The following is a 21,801-nucleotide window of genomic DNA, read 5'->3' as shown; positions in this document are numbered from 1 at the left end:
TGTATAAATGTGTTATATATCAGTATCATTTTTTTTTTTTTTTTCATTAGAGCAATAAAAATGCTGGAAAAGAGCTGTAAAAAATATTGATATTAAGGGGAAAAAATTTCATGTTGATGGAAATTATGTAGTGTATATGTGTTTTTTTTTGTTATATTTTTGCTGTTGTGTATAATAATACAGTATATCATTGTTTTTGCATTATATTAGTACAAATGGTGTGAAATGATACTTAACTGCCATGAAAAAAATGCAATGAAAAATAATAATAATAAAATAAAATAGAAAATACCATGCTGATGGATTGGTTTAAATGTTATTGTTGTCTAATACTTTAAATAATATATAATGTTTTTGCATTGCAATTATGAAGATGGGGAAAAAATGCATATAATTGCCATAATAATTATTTATTATTTTATTAATATAAGCAAGCTCTAGTTTCTGTTGGTTTTTTGGTGAAAAATGGGTCAGACATTTCATGAGATTCACCTGGGTGTTAACAGCCATCTTTTGAGCAGTAGTGTTTTCCATCGTGTTGACAGTCACGAGGGCTTGAGTTCAGATGTGTTATAGATTTAAAGCTCCTTTCATTCGGAGAAATCACATTCGATCGGATTGTAATTAATGCTACAGTAAATGCCACAGAGAAGAGAAAAAGGTGCCAAAGAGGAAGATTTTGTCTTTAAAGTCCTCAAAGCATGAAAGGAGGTTTACAGCCAATTTGACTTTAGTAATGTAACCCGTTTTGAGTGAAACGGGATAATTGGTGAGACAAAGCAATTGACAGGATGGGGAAAGGTTGTCTCTGTGTTGGCAGGTGGTTGTTAAAGAATTGGAGCATGCTATTACATTTTGATGAACGATTACAGATATTCATTTGAACTGATACTGATGAATCATTCATAAGATGAAGAAGTAGAGTAAATGCAGTGAGTTGACCTGTGCGTGCTCTCTTGACACTGAACTGAGCTCGGTTTACTATCATCACACTCTGACATAATCACCGATAAAAACCGTACTGAGAAAGCACATTAATGCATGAAGCCGTCCGTCCGCCATGACCTTTCTCGTCTTGTTCTGTCTGTTATCTTCTACATCGCTCTGATAACAGCAGGGACTCTGCTTCTGCTCCAGCAGTCGGGAGACACTTGTTACCTGTGCCCTTCAACAAGCTAAAGAAGTCATTTGGACTTTAATACGTTTATTTATTAAAAGGAACATACTGTGTAATATAAGTGCAAATTAGATAAAAAATATTAACATTAATAACATAATTATTAATTAGAATATATTTAATTATAGTATAATAATTATTAATAGTAACTAGGTACAAGGGCTCTGATAATAATAATAATAATAATAATAATAATAATATCATATATATTATCATAATATCATATATATCATATATATATATATATATATTTTTTTTTGCATTACAGCAATAAAAATGCTGGGAAAGAGCTGTAAAAAAATATTGATATTAAGGGGAAAAAAATTCCATGTTGATGGAAATTATGTATATGTGTTTTTTTTATATATATATATATATATATATATATATATATATATATTTGTTGCGTATAATAATATATCATTGTTTTTGCATTATATTAGTACAAATGCTGTGAAATGATACTTAACTGCCATGAAAATAATGCAATGAAAAAAAAAAAAATAATAATAAAATCATATAGAAAATACCATGCTGACAGATTGGTTTAAATGTTATTTTTGTATAATACTTTAATACATATGTTTGCATCTAATTTTTGCATCTAATTAAGTTAATAATTATAATTGTAATAATGGTTCATATTATAATTAATACTAATTCTACTACTAAAATAATTTTACCATTGTATACATCCAATTCCTAATAAGTATATTATAATTGGTAATAATAATAAAAAGGATGATGATGATAATTATAATTTTAAACTAGTTAACCAGTCCTTTATGTATTATTTTATTTATTTTAATTATATAAAATGATTGGTTTATAGCTTTATTATTATTATTTTGGACCATTGAAACAATCCTTGTGCAATGTGACATAAAACATTAAAACAGGATATAAAAAAGATATATAATTACTTAATTTTGTCCACCAGACTCTGAATTTTTTTAGTTTTGTCACCAGAAAAGTGTTCTCTATATAACATGAGCACATGTTATTATGTTTCAGTAAAGGATTACAATGACATCTTTTCATTGTAGAATAATGTGCGCTGATGAATCGATCACAATTACACCTAAAACCTGTATTAAGACCGCAAAAGATGTCCATTTTGATTTCAGTTTGATTTTAATGTTTCTCTCTAGCCAATAAGTAAATTTCATCATGCTTTCAAATGTCTCCAGTAAGACAACAATCATCTTGAGGTGAATGCTGCTTTCTGAAGCTTCAGTACCCTGTTGATGCTCTGTTGGGTCACACAGGAAGCCGTTATTAGCATGCAACATTTGCGGCTCAGTGTCCAGAGCCTTGCTTCAGTGTTCAGCGTTCAGCGAGCGCTCCACAGGTGAACAGAACAGACACCAGCTGGACGTCTTCCTGCTCCGCCTGCACACACACAGCACGAAAGCATCCTGCGTTTCTGCCTCGATTCACTCGCAGCAGTAAACCTTCTTCTGTGACTCAGCCAGAAAGAAACATACTCACTTAAAGCGCCATTCAGATGCAGATGACTCCTACCGCCTTCATTGTGCTTTAAACCCACTACCAGGTCCATTTGAGAAGAAATGTCATGCAAGGCTGAGCAAAACAAACCAATAAAACGACACCTGAAATGCATAAAACACACACTGAATACAAATCAAACCGCGTTTAGCTGGTGCTGAGTCACTGCCATCAAAGGTTTAAAATCTTTGGATTTATATATTTTAGCATGATGCATTCTTTTCTTTCTTTGAAATAGTTTTTTTTTTTTACACACAAAAATGTTTTTTAAATGTTTTTGTATTTACAGTACAGCATATTATACCCTTATAATGTCAGATAATTTAGCTTTTTTTTTTTTTGATCATGCATATCATCTTGTATAGCTCCCCATGTAAAATCTGTGCACTCTTTTTCATTCATGTGATTTAGTCCAAAATCTGTGCAATTTGCATTTATGTAAATAAACCCTAGGTGAAATCTGTTTTTTCTTCTTTTTTTTCAGTTTGTGCTGAATCTGATGAGACTTTTTACTCTTTTTACACAATTTTTTTTGCACCACATTTAGGGAAAATTGGCATTTAATTATAAAAATGCATAAACTAATACATCACTGAATAATAATAATAATAATACAATTATTATTATTTTTATTCTGAACCCAATTTGAATTTAAAAATATAGCTACTAAAAAAAAACTTATAAAGATTGCCAACGTTTTTGCAAATCTATTTTTTGCAATCAGTTTTAAGTTTTTTTTTTTTTTTTTTTTTTTCAAGTTTAATAAATTAATGAAATGGGACAGTTTTTACAACTTTTTCATAATAATAATAATAATGTGTTTAAACATATTAAAAATAATGTGTTTGTGTTGCCCTTTTGTTATACAACAAAAACGTTTACATTCTGTGTGAAACATGAGTAATATAAACCAATAAATATCAACATCTGAATCAAAGCCAGACTTTGCAGGCGTGTCAGAAATCCCTCTCACTTATCACTGGATTTCAGATTGTGTCTCTGACGATTTCAACACCCATTCATAATCCCAGACTTCACACAGAACGATAGAAGTGTAGAAGAGTATATACATCTGAAACCAAACCCCAGGGCTTTAACAACCATTAGCAAGTCTGAGGATTCGCTTGCATTTAGCTGCACATCTGTAATGTATCACAGGAAATCAAGTGCAGGAACAGTGGGGTGTGTTCTGGATCCGCTCGGGTTGTTTTGTATCTAAAAGGTGTTTTAGTTGTTCCCCAGAGAGCCGCGTGCGTCTGTGTTCTTGTGTTAGAGAGGCAGTGTTGTGGATTCTCCACACGAGCTGAATTAATCGACTCTGACAGCTTTGTGCTTCAGAACTAAATACAGGTTTTAGTACCTTCTGGCTACTGTCTTTCTTGAGCTCAAAGTTTTCCGTCGGAGACTCCTTCCTCCTCAGTCCACACGCACTCCCTTCATCTAGTTTGCTCCCATGTTTGATTCACATTATGTGTGGGGGCGTACAGTAACTTTGTTGTAGGTCTTCATCCAGGGTTTCCATTCCTTCAGGATCGGCGGCGTTGTAATCCAGCCGATTAAATCTTATCGCTTGTGACGTGCAGACTGTGAATTGGCCTGAAAACTCTTGGGTTTGTATTGAAGTCAGTAGTTTCCTGGAGGTGCGCTCTTTATAGTTCACTTCTCAATAACACCCCTGGGAATGATTACACATGCATCTGTTAGCCACTCATTCTTAAAGGGACAGTGTGTAGTTTTGTTATATGCACTACTGTTCAAAATTTTGGGGTCAGTGAGTTTTCTTTTCTTCGCAAGAAGAAGAAATTATTATCTTTATTTAGCAAGGATGCATTTGTGGTTGAATGGACAGATAAATAAATTAAATTTAAAATTTAAAATTTAAAATTTTAAATTTTAAATTTTAAATTTAAAATTTAACATTTAAAATTTTAAATTGTACATTTTACATTTAAAATTTAAAATTTAAAATTTAAAATTTTAAATTTAAAATTTTAAATGTATACACCTGTATAAATATAATAACACCTAATAAATAGCTGGATAGACGGATGGATTGATGAATGGATGGATGGATAGATTCAATTCTCTGGTTTAAATATGGCTTTGTTTCCTCCTTGAAAAATCTGATCTCTTTGAAAAAGTTTTCTAAAGTTATACGGTGTGATTTCATTTTTAGAGTTTGTTTATATCACTAAAGCGCAGTTTGAGCACTGGTGAGGTTGGTTTCATGTGTAATTCTGTGTTGTAAAAGCTTTCCCAGTCCTCATATATTAGCCAGTTTTGAGAGACGACTACAACCACACACAGACAGTGAACACCGCTGCATCAGCGTGGGCTCATTGTGTCTAAATGAGTGTGTTCCTGTCGTCTGCGGGTCAGAGGAGTTTCACTGCCAGGTTTCTGCGGCTTTACCACTCACTTACCACAGATCGGGGCTGGCAGGCTCGTGGGAAGATGTTTTGCTGTGGACTATCTCCATCATCAGAGTCTAATGGATTAACAGGGGTCTGAAACCTCACGGTGGTTTACCGCATGTTCAGTCTCACAGGGAAAAAACTGTATTTACTAATTCTCTCAATAGAGAATTCAATGCCTTTGACGTTTTCTTTTTAGAACTCCATGTTTTTATTTATAAAGATGTATTAACAGTAGAATGAATGAATAATTACAAATTTGTATTACTATTATTATTGTTATTTTAATAAATATTTTTGTAATATATCTAAAAACAATTTAGCTAAATAAATGAATACATTTTCATTTGCTTATTTACACATTTATATTACATGATATGACATTATACTCTATTATTTTATTAAATCTTATATATATATAATTTATCTAATCATTTAAAATAAAATTCCAATATTTATTTAATGTTATAATATTATATATTTAAAAATATTTATTACTTTTAATATAAGTATTAAGAAATTTAAAATTAAGAAATTGATAAATATTGAATATTATATTTTATAATATTTAAGAAATTTAACATCACTTTATTATTATTATTTAAAATAATGTATCTAAATTAAACTAATACATTTTGTTCATTTAATATTAAAATATATTATAATATTGTATATTTAGCAAATCTTTATCTTATAATTATGATTTTATTTAAAATACATACTGTATATATTATATTATTATATTATATTATAGTCTACAGTGTGTTATATTGCCTTGAAGGCGTTTATTTTGTGTTAATGATTTTCTTAATTATATTGCTATTCATATGGTAACAAAACAATATATTATCTTGCTTGTGTCAGTGTTTTTTTAAATAAATGAATTAGTTAATTACTTAGTTGGTTTCTCAAATTCCTATTTCACATATCATTTCATAATGTGTTTGAGTCTTAGAATGACGCTAGTATCAATTTCTCTGACTTTCATTGCTTTTTATCATGTATATGCAGCATTATGTGTGTATACTGTATTTTGAGTGTGTTAGTAAACAATAATCAAATGTTCAAACAAATATATTTTGGAGGTTTTGTACACAGAATACAAACTTCACTGGAATAACATTTCCATTGTGAGACTGGATGGCTTTGGGAGTTTTATGCAGTGTAGTTTTTCACTGTTAAAACACCGTTTAATGTTGTTCTCTCGCTCTGTTTCGCTCGGTTTCTTGCTAATGGTCTTGGGGGTAAAGGGGGTTTATTGTGTTATCATCACTTCAACAAACTCTCAAACAAAAGTGAAAGCGCTGTGACGGATCATTATCTAAAATAGAGTTCACACGAAACGTATCAATTAACAAATCAGCGCTATTAATTATTAAAAGCATGCATTGAAATGAATACTGTCTCTTGGTTTCTGCCATCAGGTGTTTGCATGCTTATCGCTTCTGTTCGAAATGTAGGAATGAACCCGGTTAATTACTAAATTAGCAGGACATGCTCTCCATCCCCTCAGGCTGCGCTGCTAAATGTCACACAAATGCCATTGTGATCCATGTAGAAATGTCTGTCTTATTTAGGGTTTTTATTTTCTCCCTTCCCAGCTTTGTCCCCTATTTTGTAGTATAGATAGTGCTTGCTAAAGTCATGAACTTGATAAAAATGATAAAAAACAGTTGCAGTTGAGCGAAAAGGGGCGAAAAGTGCTAAAGTTAGTGTCAGCACATGCGTTTGAACTTGCATTTGTGAGCAATCTTCATGCTTACTCTTTTTCCTTAATCATATGTTGTTTTTTATGAATAACCTCGACACCTCATAAAAATTTGTGGTGACATTAGGTTGGAATAGCATACATTTTGCTGTTTGCAGTTTGCATTATTTGAATGCTTGAGATACCTGGAAGACCTACCACATTTCTTAAAAGAATAGCTCACCTAAAAATGAACATTTGCTGAAAATGTACTCGATCTCAGGCCATCCAAGATGTAGACGAGTGTGTTTCTTCATCAGATATTGCTTTTCATCTCTTGCTCAGGAATGGATGCTCTGCAGTGAATGGGTGCCGTCAGAATGAGAGTCCAAACAGCTGATAAAAACATCACAATAATCCACTCCAGTCCATCAGTTAACATCTTGTGAAGTGAGAAACTGTGTGTCTGTAAGAAACAAATCCACTATTAAGACGATTTTAACTTTAACCTGTTATTTCTGGCTAAAATACCATGAAAATCCATAATATTGCTTTCTCCAGTGGAAGTCTTCTTGTCTGAATCAGGAGAGAAATCTGCACAGATCAAGTATCCATTAAAGCCAAAACCAATATATTGTTGTATTTTGATATGAGAGGACAACAGGGGATGGACTTATTCACTGAAGGATGGATTTTTATGGATTATTTTTTGCCAGAAGCAATAAAAGTTTAAATGATGGATGTGTTTCTTACAAACATGCAGTTTTTCACTTCACAAGACAGTAACCGATGGACTGGAGTGGTCTGGATTACTTGTGATGTTTTTATCGGCTGTTTAGACTCTCATTCTGACGGCACCCATTCACTCCATAATTTTTTTTTATTCTTCTATGTCCCTTTAAAAAACAGCTTTAAGTAATTTTAATGAGAAATGTTTATGGTCCTTCAGTTGTGACTAAAAAGTAGAATAGAGTTTACTTTGATAAAATACTGAATCTTAAAACTATCTAGATGCCCATTAGCATTGCAAAAAGAGTCGAAGTAGCCGATCTCCTGAGCGAGGAAGGACATTTAATATGGATGGTGACATTTGGAGGTCTTGAACTCCAGAATGCAGCGAAGCCCAGACAGGCATTTTAGTCTCTGAACATTTTGCTGAGTTACAGTTTGTACTGTTCTGAGAGAAAGGATCTCACATATCGGATTAAGTGGATGAAATTCTGCACAAAGACTGGAGTCTATGGCTTAGATGAGCTAAGATGTGTGTTTTCTTTTTAATGAGAGTCTGAGGTCACAAGAAATGTTCGGAATGAGATAGTACCGCACTTGCACACTGCCACCTTGAGAGTTTTTTAAGTAATATAACAGGTTATTTTGCGCATTAAAACTACATTAGATATATTTGCATGTTAAATCAAAATAAAAAATAAATAAAATAAAAATACTATTGTCTCTGTGATCAAATGAGTAGAAAAGCAACACATTTTTATATATATATATATATATATATATATATATATATATATATATATATATATTTTATAAAAGAAAAAAATCTAATTAAAGCCACGTAGAAATATTAACATTTAACATTTCTACATACATATTAGAATTCTTACTAAAATATTTATACATTATTAAAATGAACCACGATTAAAATTATAAATGAGTATATATATATATATATATATATATATATATATATATATATATAAACTTGTCAGTGTGATCAAATTAGTTGAAAAGCAGTGTTGTTGTTAACTAAAATTATTAAATGTATGAAGTACATATAAAAATATCTAAAATATAAAAAACAAAAACTAATAAAAATGACAAAAGTGCATAACTAAAATAAAATAAAACCATTTTAAAAAATACTGTAATGTGTGTGTGTGTGTGTGTGTGTGTATATATTACAAAAATGTAAATCTACATATAAAAATATTAAATATTAAAATATGAATAAAAACTATAATAGTATAAATAATACAAGAATAGCACTGATTGTCAAAAGACATGCTGACTTAACATTGTTTTACATTGCAGCATAGAGGAAGCATTATCCCAATGAAAATTAACCGCAAGCTCGTTGAATGCATTATTGTCTATAACATTTATTATTCATTTAAGCTTCAAAGCAGCTGCTAAAGGTCACCCTGTGTTTCCCTGAGCAGCGTGTTGGCACTTGTGGAGGTTTCAGAGAGACTCACGCTGAGTGCTTGAGTGTTTGACATGACATGTTAAGCCGTTACAGCAGCGTATTAGATGCCATATGTCACGCACGCCCCCCACCCCCAATTTTAGTTTTAATTGTGCATTCCATTTTCATCTCATATTAATGGAGGAATATCATGTTGTCACACAGCGAGGCTATTGAAGTGAAAAGATTATTACAATGGTGCATAAACACTTCCTATACATTTTAATCTGTCATCTCACTGCTGAAAAAAGTCTGTTATGTCAACTACACTTATATTCATGATTCATGTCAGTTGCATGGCTTAACTCAGCATTCAAGTCATGTAAAGTCAAGAAGACTCACGCTTGCACAGTAAATAGTGACTATAACCTCTGCTCTGACAACATTGTTGAGATCTCTTCTGAATCTCTAGAGGGCCTTTTTCATAATTTTGATTATTCCACTCTTCTATCCTATTCAAATTGAAATTGGGTTACAGTTAGAGTACAATGGATGTGAATTGGACCAATCCTTGAATGTTAAAAGACTCAAAGAGTTTCAATAGTATAACCACAAGACGTGACTTTAAATTTTGATATGGTGGAAATAAAAACAAAAACTCAATTTATATTCAACTCTAAAAATCCTAAAAACTATATATATTTGAGAGCTGTACTCTTAAATAATGCAAATGTTTTAAAAGAAAAACAATGTAGGTAATGTTTCAAAAGGTGGCACTTTGGGTGTGTTATGTTTTCATCCAAAAGTGTACAACTTTTTATGCATTTAAGTCCAATGATTTATGACAATACAACAGCCGTTGTTCTCCTATCTGTTGGTATGTGTGCAGGCAAGGTTGTGTTTCTTCTCCATCGACTGAGCAAGAATTCATAATACAGTGTTTTTAGTCATTTTTGTGGATCCACGTTAACGGTATTTTCACAACATTGTTGTCTGTATTCAAAACTTTTCAGAAACATTTTTAGATTTTAGTACATTGTTGATAAGTAATGTATCCTTCATGTTTTTATGCGACACCCCTTTTCAAAAATAAAAAAAACGTTATGCATTTTGGTCATTCATTTACATGGCAAAGGCCATTTGGAGGCCTGAAAATGCAAGCTTTTGAAAACAGGTTTCAAAGTGTTTTAAAACAATAAAACAATTAAAATTAAATAAAATAAATGTTCAGCGTTTTAGTAATTTTTGTGGATCCATTAGAATGCAATTGTTTTGACAACATCAACGTTTGTTTGCAAAACTTTTCATAAATGTTTTTTTTTTTTTAGTTTTTAGTAAATTATTGAAAAGGAAATGTATCCTTAGGGGGAGTTTATATATTAATTTGCCCGTTCGTTTAAAAGCCAAAGGGATTTTGAGGGCCTGAAAATGCTAACTTTTGAAAATGGGTTTCAAAGTGCAAGTTTTTGAAAATGATACCATTATTTTTATCTGTATAAACTACATAAATTTGTGAAAAAGGTGAAGTCGTGCAAATGTGCATTACATGTTCACTCTAAAGGCGCATAGTGTTTCTTTACAAAGTAACATCGCCAACTACTGGCCTGGCATTCATAATACAGTCTTTTAGTCATTTTTGCTGATCTGTGTAAACAGGGGATAGTTAAGTTTAAGGAAAAAAAACAAAAAAAAACAGTTTATGGTACATTGTTGTACACATTGTGTAAATGCCCTGTAGTCTTCACTCGTTCCTGTCGCTCATGCATTATCAAAGCTCAGGTCTACTTGTTTAATGCGTGCAAAATGAAGTCTTTGTTCTGGCAGGGATGGCTTTTTGATTGCCTAATTTTATTCAGCTCAGTGCCCAGTGGAGCGCTTTCACAGGCCACTGACGCACCTCCTTCCATCAGCTCCTTGTCAGCGTCTGATGGAGTCACCTGGTGGTTATAATATGTCGAGTTCCCATTGTCAGCGTTTCCGAACCATTCATGCTCACATGTGAAGCGGCATGCCTGTGGCTACGCTTTCATATCACAGCCTCGTGTGTTCGACTTTCAAATATGAATGTGTCCGCAGCAGCGCGCTGCAACAAAAAGATCAGGTTACAATCAGAGATGATATGAGAGCAATTAGACGGCATCTCGGCGTGCTGCCAATTGTGATTTTAATAAAAAATGCATGAGTGCGTCAGGCTGATGCGCCAAAATGTCTATATGCAAGAGGAGCCGGAAATGAAGTCAACTTGATACTATCGCAGTATTTATGAGAAACTTGCATAATGGTGCAGGCTTGATCTTCCCCCCTTGGTTTGCTTAAATTATTGCGTGTTTGGTGGTGTTAAAAACCCTGCCGCACTCGAGTATTGACCCACTTCACCACAGGTGGGATTCACAGCAGGAACCGGTCCACACTTGACAGCAGAAAGCCGATGTTGCAGACATACAGGATCCCTGATATCCCTCCTCTACTTAAGTACTAGAGAAACTGAAATGCTGTTTTCTTTTTGGGGTGTTTTCTAGTTGGAGTGCTTTTATTATTGTGACCGAAACCCCTCCTCCTCCTGTTCTTATTCTCGGCATTGAGGATTGATGAGAAGAAACTTTCAAAACCTTAATAATGTACTTCTGATCTGAGTCCTGTTCCTGTTTGTGGCTTCCCATCATCTTGGCAATAAGTTGGCTGTCTGCAAACTTTAGTAGAAAACTAGATTTTGGAAGAAAAATGTTAGCCATTATCGGTGGCTGCTAGGAAGTTTCATACTAGAAAAATCAGAAAGTTTTCTTTAAATTGGACAAATAACATTTTCCTACTTTCCATTTCTGCCTCAGAGTAAGACGTTAAAGTTAGTTGTGAGATAAAGTTTAAAATAAGGTCAGAAATCTCTCTTTTTTTTGTTTGTTTGTTTCAGTTATTTTATTTATCAAAATAGCCCAAGTATATATTATATTTTGGTGTAGTGTTAAGAAAATTTGAAACATTTTATGTCTAAAAATTATTTTTATTTTTATTTTTTTCAAATGTTTTCCATTTGCAAGAAAAGTGTTTTTTTTTTTTTTTTTTTGTTCTTTGGTGGAAAAGTTAATGTAAGTGCTTTTATGATTTATGACTTCACATTTCTGCTTATCATCACTTTGGAAATGGAACCCATTCATATACATTGTAAGTACTTCAAAATGTGTTACTTGCACATTTCTTAGAAATTGCTAGTAAATTTCACAAATAATGAACTTTCTATACATCCTGTAAATATCCCATCATGCTCGTTCTTCATAAATGTCACTTGCATTTGAATTAATTGCAGTACTTTGATGTTAAATCCATTCCACCCCTAATGTAGCATGTTAAGTGTAATTTTCCATATTCTACTGAAAGTGGCACCAGTGCGGACACTTAATGCAAATCAAATGCCCCCTGATAACTTAAAAATTCAATCAGGCTTGCGCTCTGTGCGTCGCACCGCCGCTGAACTCCAGTATGTTACTTCATCTTTTCAATTACAGCCGTTGGTATGAATCTCTTAAGGCTTTTTTTTTCACTACAGGAGATAAGAGAGGTTAAATTCAGTCTCATGTTTTTACTGTGAATGAGAGACTACAATGAAGAATGTCTTAGTGTCATTGAATATAATAAAATCATAACATCGTAATGATTGCTCTTAGCTGCATGGCACGTTTGTGGTGCGTATGACAAGTTATATTCGCCTGTGGTCATTATATGAGCCACATTACAAAAGTGGTGCAAAATGCTTTCCTCCATACGTTTAGCAAGACATATATGGACAACTGACATATTTACAAAAATCAAGTTCATTACTATAAGAGACAGTGTAAAGAATGAATCTATTAACTTTGCATAAATTTAAATATAGTGGTTTATAAGTTCTTCTCCCACCCTCTAAACGTCACTTAGATAATAAACATCTAAATATTTTTCCATTTTTTTCAAAACACCTAATTTTAAGCCTAGTCAAATTCTTATGCAATTTAGCTGATGTGGTATGTTCAGTTTCTTGCACAAACCGATTGTTTTGCTTCATAAGATCTTCTTCAGCATACAGTACCAAGACATTTTGGACAATGCTGTGCTTCCAACTTTGTGGGAACAGTTTGGGGAAGGCCCATATTTATTACAGCATGACTGTGCACAAGCAAGGTCCATAAGGACAAGGTTAAATGAGTTTGGTATATAAGAGCATGACCAGCTCCGAACCGAGCCCTGACATCAACTCCATCGAACACTTTAGGGATGAATTGGAACAGACGTTGCGCCAGACCTTCTCGTCCAACATCAGTGCTGATCTCATAAAGGGTTAACTTGATAAATGGGCAAAAAGCTTCCCAGAAGAGTGGAAGATGGTATAACTGCAATGGGAAGCCAGTTCCATATTAAAGCCTAAGCAGGATAAGAGATCTGACCTTTCCAGGTTTGACCACCTTGATAGAAAGAAAAATTTCAACAGAGAGACTGGTTCTACCAGAAAAGGCCTTTTCAAGAAGGTCTGGATTAATATTCAAGAGCGGATTTAAGGACTTTATCAATATTATTTGAATTAGCAGTGGTGTATACGTGTGCCGCCATCACTTATTTCTGAAGTTGAGTCAAGGCTGAAAGTAAATGATACTCTTCAAACCAGAGACCCCGAGCTCTCTGCCTTTAGCGCTAATCAACCCTTCAACACCAGAGCATCGAGCTGCATAGCAATTCAGCTAGTGCATTAGCGCTCGCGCTCTCCCTTTCATTTTCATTCAACAATGTGATGGAGGCCTGCCAGGTGCATTGATATTCAGAGAGAGCCATCACACTCCGCAGCGGCTCTGACTCAGTCACCAAATCCCCCCGCATGTTTGTCAGATTTGCCCTTATTGCGGTAACCAGGAAGAAATTAGCATGGAGGCTAATGCAGAGGCAGCGCTCTGGAAAGTAATTGAAGTGCAGGGGTGATCAAAGAGGAATAGGACAGAAGGTTTTAAATGGAAGAGCTGTGGGAGAGTTTGCTGACATCACGGCTGGGGATTATGATGCGTGTACCACTAGTAATAGTTATAAATGATGGCGTCTAGGGGTTTACATGAAAAGGACGACAAGGGGGTCTGAATTTCCCATGATGGTGGCTTTAAAGGGAAAGCTTCTAAAAATAAAAAAAGATATGTTTCCCATGAGGCCACTAATGATACACATGTGTTTGACAGAGATAAATGGAGGGCTGGTTAGAATGTGTTTAAAGCAAGAAAGTGGGCGAACACACTTATTACTGCATGGATATGTTGAGCTTTATATCTTATTAAATCTTATATTATATGAAGCGTGTACATATGACTTTGTACTGCTTCTTTATAGAGTAAGTCACATTTTTCTATACTGCTGCTCTAAATGAGCACCATAATTCTATTCGATAATTTTCATTATAAATGCACCTACACTCAAAAAAATGCTGGGATATTTCAACCCAACTTTGGGTCAAATTTGTACTAAAAATGTAAAATAAAAATGTAACCCAACTTTGGGTCAAATATGGACTAACCCAACAGTTGGGTTAAATTTTTACATTCGAGTCCAACTTTGACCCAAAGTTGGGTTGAAACAACCCAGTATTTTTTAGCGTGATATGCATAAATTAATAATTATATAAGCATTTTCTTACTTTTTCATGACCCCTTTGTGTACCATGTAATATATTGGATACAATTTTAAATCTATAATTTAACCTATAATTCAATTCTATAATTTTGATAGATGGAAGTGATTTTACTTTCTATATCATTTCCCTATAATTTGCAATCTGGTAATTTATTACAAATTTAAATACAATTGTTTATTAAATAGCATAATTTTTAAATGGTTAATTTTAATATTCTAATTGGTGTTTAATTTGGATTTTTTTTACTTAAATTTTACAATTTTGTACAATTCTTTATGCATTGTTTTAGAGTTCTATCAGTTGAGGTTTGCCTTGTGCTTCCCCCAAACTGTCTGAATACATCTTAGCTGTGTTGTTTTGTTGGTTTGTCTCACTAGACAACTTTCAGTTCTACTGATCCAGTTCAATTCAGTATGCAGTCAGTATTTCTCTCACTGAGCAAAGACTTCAGCTCTTTGTTTGAATCCCCTTCATTTTCTAGTGCAGATAATCAGAGCCATAATAACATCGAATTTTCTGAATTACAAAATTCAGTAGAACCCTCCTGAGTATAATGAGGCGTTCAGGTCAAAGGTTATCTGTTCCTGTACAATAGCGGTACTGCATCCATCTTGAGCTTAAAGCATACATATATACATACTGTACATGAAGCGCTAATGTAAGATGATGGAGCCAGCAGTCTTGAGCAATCTCAACAGGCAGTTAAACCCCGTCAGCTAATCTGTCCCCTGCACTATCCGCAGCTCTGTCAGTCCAGCCGTCCAGACTGACAGGCCGTCCAGATGACGGATGAAACCGTCCTTCGCTGTGATGCTGGAAGCCAGTGCGCAGCCACCTGCCAAAGCAGCGCGGCATTGAAGCCCCTGTCGAGGAGAGAGGGCACTGTGCCCTGCAATTACACCCCGCTGCTGCCATTATCACTGGTGCACAATGTAAGCGATCCAGCTCATTGCGGCTGAAATGGCCAGTTGCTGGGTGACATTCAGGGTTTGAGTTGTTTGGGTCCTTTTTGCTTTATTGTGGTCATTTTTTGGACTCTTTTGGCAGTCATATTAGTTAAGGCTCTCGGCGAACGTCCCATCCTTTGTGTCGTCATCTTCTGTCACTGAATGTGAGAGAATTTGTGTATAATGTTGCAGTGATGAGCAATTAATCCGATCTATTGTTTTAGCACAATGACAAGTGCTTACAGCTAAATGTGCAATGTTTTTTTTTCGGTCCAGCTGATATTTGTCAGAGATCCAGGATGTCCACTTGAATGTGATGTTATGTCCGCAGATGATGCCTTTGTTTGGACTGAGAGGGATTACATGATGACATGCTTCTCCACATCTTTTTGGCCTAAAATGAACACAAAACATGTTTTTGGTTGGAACCGCTGTGCAAATTAGTCTGGTCTTTCAGGGGGTTTAAACCGCTTTAAAGTTTCATTTTGGAGAATTTTGGGATGTTGCTGGTTGAGAATAATTTTTTTTTTAATGAAAATTAAATTATTTAATTTTATTTTTACTTTGAGAACCTTCCAATTTTTCTCCAGTGCTTGAGTATTGTTTTCAATCTTTCTTCAGTGTTTTCTTAATCTTAAATTAAAAAAAAATAATAATACAATAATATATAATCTTACATATAAATATAATTATATAAATAGTTTGTTAGTATAATTATATAATTTTATTATTTTATGTTTATATTTGTAAATTATATATATATATATATATATATATATATATATATATATATATATATATATATATATATATATATATATATATAATTTTTTTTTTTTTTTAAGGATTTATTTGTGATTATTTCATTGTGCTTTTGGTTGAGGTTTGTCATTCTTGTAAAATAGGAGATTTTGGGTCGTACAGCAGTGTCTTTAGGCTGAGGATCAATCTATGATCCAATCTGCAGTCAATCTATTAAACGCCGCCAGCCATCTGTGATGCCCATCGAGTTTGACAACTACTTTCTCACCCTTCAATCTACCATCATCCTTAATTTGTACACTGAATGAATGAATGAATTCATACGGCATCATCCTGAAAACCTGTAATGCATTTTATCTGAACTACTGCATGCAGCTCTAGTCTGTCTATGATAGACTTAAGAAGAGGATTCGAATGAAAAAATGAAGAGAGGTTCTTTATTGCATTAAGTCAATTTGGGTCTTTCTAGTCTGCGGTCACTTACACAGTGACATTATCAGAGGTGAAGCACCAGTCGATACTTCCCCGAGTCTCGTTATTGTGAACAAATAAAGGATCAGTTAAATCATACCCTTTAGGAAATCGTTGCATACAAAAATCATGTTTTTAACTGTTGTAGATTCATTGGTTTCTAATACTCTAAAAGTGAAAAAAATATTTAAATGTCTATAACAAAACAGTGACACAGAATCATTATATTAGGCTATTAAGACTTGACTTCAGATAATATATATTGTGAATATTTTATCTTACTAAGTAAGATTACTTTTAAGTGGTATTACATAAAAAAGGAAATGTGAAGTTTTGTGTGTATATATATATATATATATATAATATATATATATATATATATATATATATATATATATTAAATTTTGCACATTTTGCAAAATCATCTTGCATTGCAAGGTAGTGTTTGCATAGAAAATCTTTTTTTTTTATCATGTGGCAGCACTTAATAATCTCAATATGTTTTTCAATGGATTTAATTGCATTGCACTGCATTGTGTGTGTTTTTGAGGCCACAGGAAATCTTAAATTTTGTGTCAATACATGTAATGACACTTTGTTTAATCTCATCTTAATCTTGAATTGAATTTTACTGAATTGAATTTTTATTGAATTAGTTTTTTTATGCATTGAAAATCTTCAGGTATCAGGGCTTGAGGATTGTTCTTGAAGGGTTAATGTATATAAGAATAACAATAAAAAAATAGCATTTAAAATATGCATTTTAAGGCTTGAGATTTGGTAGCAACGAAGTTTTGGTCTGTTGTTTTTCTTGTATTGCATGTATAAATGGAAACACACATTCATAATATAGCACGTCTCATCTACTCATACAACACAAACTCTATTGGGTATCAGTGTGTGTCTTCAGATCAGTGTAAACACACAAGACACATTAATCAATGCAGCTGTAATTACGTGAGGCTGCTCGTTGTGTTTGTGAGTGTGTATGAGGCCACACTTGCATTTGCACCCTTTGTTAAGTCCATGTCTGCCTTTCGCCATCTGGATGTCGGACAATAAAGGTCTGAGCAAGGGTTAATTAGCAGTTCTGGAGAACCATCTATCAGCCACTCAGCCAGGCAGCTCCATTATCCTGAGACTCACACACACACACACACACACACACACACACACACACACACAGACACAGACACACACACACACACACACAAACACAGACACACACAGAGATATTATAACCGTGACATCCAATCCTGCAATCCTTCATTTGATTGACCTCTATATACGAAAACGCAAAGAATATGCAAATTATTTCAAAAGTGCAGAGCATTTTGAGAGAGTTGTTTGTGAATGGATTGATTAATTTAATATATTTATATGCGCTAGTTTTTTTTTTTTTTTTAAGGAATGTTGTGGGTTCAATACAAGTTATGCATTATATAGCACTGATGTCAATTATCATTAAAAAAATATTGCTTTTACAGTAAGGCACTTATAATGGAAGTAGACAAGGTGACATCTAGCCGCAAGATTATAAAAAATATATTTCAATATGCTGTCAACAGCTTTTATCTTTTATTCATTAAGGCGGGCTCAGGTTGGCAGTTCTCTGAGGATTAATAGCTCTTAAATGCTCAAGGATCTCATGATCACATCCTGTTTTTAATCCCACAGATCTGTCACAAACATCCCATTTTCTCATTCTTATCTTCCAGCCTGTCGTCCATGGCCTCAGGTCTGTTATTTGCACATCTCCAAAGGCCCGTTCTCTTAATACAAATGCATTTGTGCGACAGCATGCAGCAGCATTTCCATGCATCATTCAGAGATCCTTGTTGTGTCGGGGCTCTTTTAAAGTGCTTGTACAGAACATCATGCTGAGCTCTTTATAGTAATGTTTTTATCCGCCGGTATCATAAACTCCAACTGCTCAATATCTGCTCAATATTTAAGCCCAGCGAGCTTTAAAACAGGTGTGTTCACGAAATGCATTGGAGACTATTACAGTTTACAGGTAAACTTTTTTCTTTTATATGTTAAGTGTTTGTTAAATTATACAGCGATAGCTTGAGGAAATGTTGAAAAAAGGAGAAAACAGGTTTGGGTTTACTGACTCTAAAAAGCAAACACTTCCTATTTAATAATTTGTAGTCTAGTGGCAGGTAAAACAGACTTGTAAAAAATATTGTATTTTATATTTTAGTTTTGATTTATTTAGTAGCTGAGGAACATTTGGATTAATTTTATTTTGCAATTTAACTTGACCTTTGGTTTGTAGTCCTATATGATAAATTGCTGGTTTAATGTTATGAGTCTTATTGGAAATTTTAACATTTAATTTAAAGCTATAGCTGAGGCAAATTTGGTTGATTTTTTATTTTTATGTAACATCACCAATGTTGGTATTTGAATTAAAATTAATTCTTCGAATAAAGTGCACAGGATCTATTCTTATTTGTGCAATAAACCAAGAATTTTAAAGAATTTGTGTATTTTAAAGTGTAATGCAATAAAAGAGGAGTTGCACTGCAATTTGGTTAACCTTTTCAGATGAGTGAACCTTGCAAAAGTTTGCTTGGCATCTTTTTAGCAACACCTTTTTTTTCGTGTTGACGTTGAGAGTATTTTTTTGCATTCTTTCAAAGTTGTCACGTTTATTAAAATCTATCAAGTCTTACCGCGTCTGATTTCAATTTACACTCCTCAATGTTGGAGATTTGATGTATTTCTCAATGTCACAGTTTTGTTCAGCATCATCACTCATGAATCTACTCCACGCAGCTATCTGCACTCGTACAGTGATGTTCCTCAAGCACTTTGTGGCTAAATATTTTCTTATTTACAGCTCCAAGCGGTGAAAGCACAGTCTAGATGTTTGTGTACCGTCACGCCATCGGTGATGTTTGGATTTAACACCGTTTGTGTAGCTTGACGTGAGCTGCATCTCAAACTGTTTTGTAACTGAATCCTTCAGAATAATTCAGCTGTGAGCTTCTTTGACCTCCTCCTGTCCTCTTTCTCTAGACAATTAATCTGTCAGTCAAACTTCCCACAGACTCCACGATATGTGGGGATACATATATATTCCTGCGTCATGTGGAGTCGGTGGGACATGAACTGCAACTATTTGTCTTTAAAACCTTTCAAGATCAAGTGAAATAAGTGTTTTATGATCTGCATAGTTGGGTTTCACTGAGCTTGTTTCAATGCATTCTAGGATTGGCTTTTGTATAAAGGAGAAATGCGATGCTGCATGGAATTTGGCCAAAATTGGGTATAATAGAAGGCAGCATAACATTGCCTTCGAGACGAGCAGGTCACTGGATCTGGAAATGCATGCCTCTTTCTTCGCTGTGAAGCAAGAGAACCCCGTCTCTGAACTTTAAACTCTGATCTTTCGTCTGTTCTCTGCAGATTCCTCAGATCAGCTATGCATCCACCGCTCCGGAGCTGAGCGATAACACCCGCTACGACTTTTTTTCCCGCGTCGTTCCCCCGGATTCCTACCAAGCCCAGGCCATGCTGGATATTGTTACGGCGATGGGCTGGAACTACGTCTCCACACTGGCTTCAGAAGGAAACTACGGGGAAAGCGGCGTGGAAGCATTCGTGCAGATCTCCAGAGAGATGGGTAAGATGGCTTTTCCAAGACTGGTTTGATGCATTGATGAATTTGAACCGAATTCCCGCTTCGAGCAACAAACTTGTTCCCCTTAATGTTTTTAGTCCCAAACACCAATCAGCAGTGTGAGATTAATTGTGTGGTGCATGCACCGGTTCGAAAGAAGACAAGTCACTGAGTGTTTTATTATGAACAGGTCTTGTAGAACAGAATAGTTCACCAAAAATGTTTTATTTACTTCCCTTCAGGCCATTCAAGATCTTAATGTGTTTTCTTCTTTATCAGATTTGGAGAAATAGGCTAGTATTCCATCATTTGCTCAGCAATGGATCCTCTGCAGTGAATGGGTGCCGTCAGAATGAGAGTCCAAACAGCTGATAATGTCACAATAATCCACAAGTAATCCACACCACTGGTGAAGTGAAAAGTTGTGTTTTTGTAAGAAACAAATCCATCATTAAGATGGTTCAAACTGTTGCTTCTGGTTAAAACACTAGTCCGTAATAAGGCAACCTACAGTAAAAAATAAAAAATCTCAACTGTATGCACAAGGATGAAGAGTAATTATGCATTACAGACTCATGGTTTAAAGTTAAAACTCTTTTAGTGATGAATTCATTGTAAAAAAAACATGAAGCTTTCGGTTCACAAGATGTTAAAAGATGTGGTGTGGATTATTGTGATGTGTTTATCAGCTGTTTGGACTCTCATTCTGACGGCACCCATTCACTACAGAGGATCCATTGCTGAGTAAATGATGTAAAGCTACATTTCTCCAAATCTGATAAAGATCACATCTTAGATGATTTGAGGGTAAGTAAAAATTGGATGAACTATTCCTCTAAAGCAGTTTTTGCATCAGTCTGGAGGAGTTGGCGATAATTACTAGAAGTCTGGTAGTGTGTAAATGATCCTCAGTTATTTTGTATATGATGCACAGTTTTTCCTCTGTAACCAAAGTGGACAAGTGTGTAAAGCCTAGTGTTTTAAAATCTGTATTTGTTTATCTTTTATTCATTAAGGCAGGCTCGGGTTGGCAGTTCTCTGAGGATTAATAGCTCTTAAATGCTCAAAGATCTCGTGATCACATCCTGTTTTTAATCCCACAGATCTGTCACAAACATCCCATTTTCTCATTCTTATCTTCCAGCCTGTCGTCCATGGCCTCAGGTCTGTTCTCCAAAGGCCCGTTCTCTTAATACAAATGCATTTGTGCGACAGCATGCAGCAGCATTTTCATGCATCCACTCACATAAGCAGGGAAGCATATTGTTATTCTTATCTTGCACATTTTTATCTGCTCGGCGTGTACATAAATTGAATCCATTTAATTAATTCTCACTTGTTAAACTAGGGATAAATGGGGATTATGTTGGTAACGTACTGTAGTGTTTCTGAACATACCGGACTGTCTGCTCTTTCACGTATTGA

General features: G+C 34.2%; 1 protein-coding gene across 2 annotated transcripts in view; it reads left to right on the top strand.

Moving 5' to 3' along the window:
• Window positions 1-21,801, top strand: part of LOC127978812 (metabotropic glutamate receptor 8) — a 149,518-nt gene that overhangs the window by 35,186 nt on the left and 92,531 nt on the right. For both annotated transcript variants that reach the window (XM_052583740.1, XM_052583732.1), the window contains exon 3: window positions 20,163-20,379. In XM_052583740.1, the coding sequence (XP_052439700.1) occupies window positions 20,163-20,379 (217 nt within the window). The remainder of the gene's footprint in view (window positions 1-20,162; window positions 20,380-21,801) is intronic.

The sequence above is a fragment of the Carassius gibelio genome, chromosome A4 (genome assembly GCF_023724105.1).
Source record: "Carassius gibelio isolate Cgi1373 ecotype wild population from Czech Republic chromosome A4, carGib1.2-hapl.c, whole genome shotgun sequence".
NCBI lineage: Eukaryota > Metazoa > Chordata > Actinopteri > Cypriniformes > Cyprinidae > Carassius > Carassius gibelio.
This window is presented reverse-complemented; position numbering and strand designations above follow the sequence as displayed.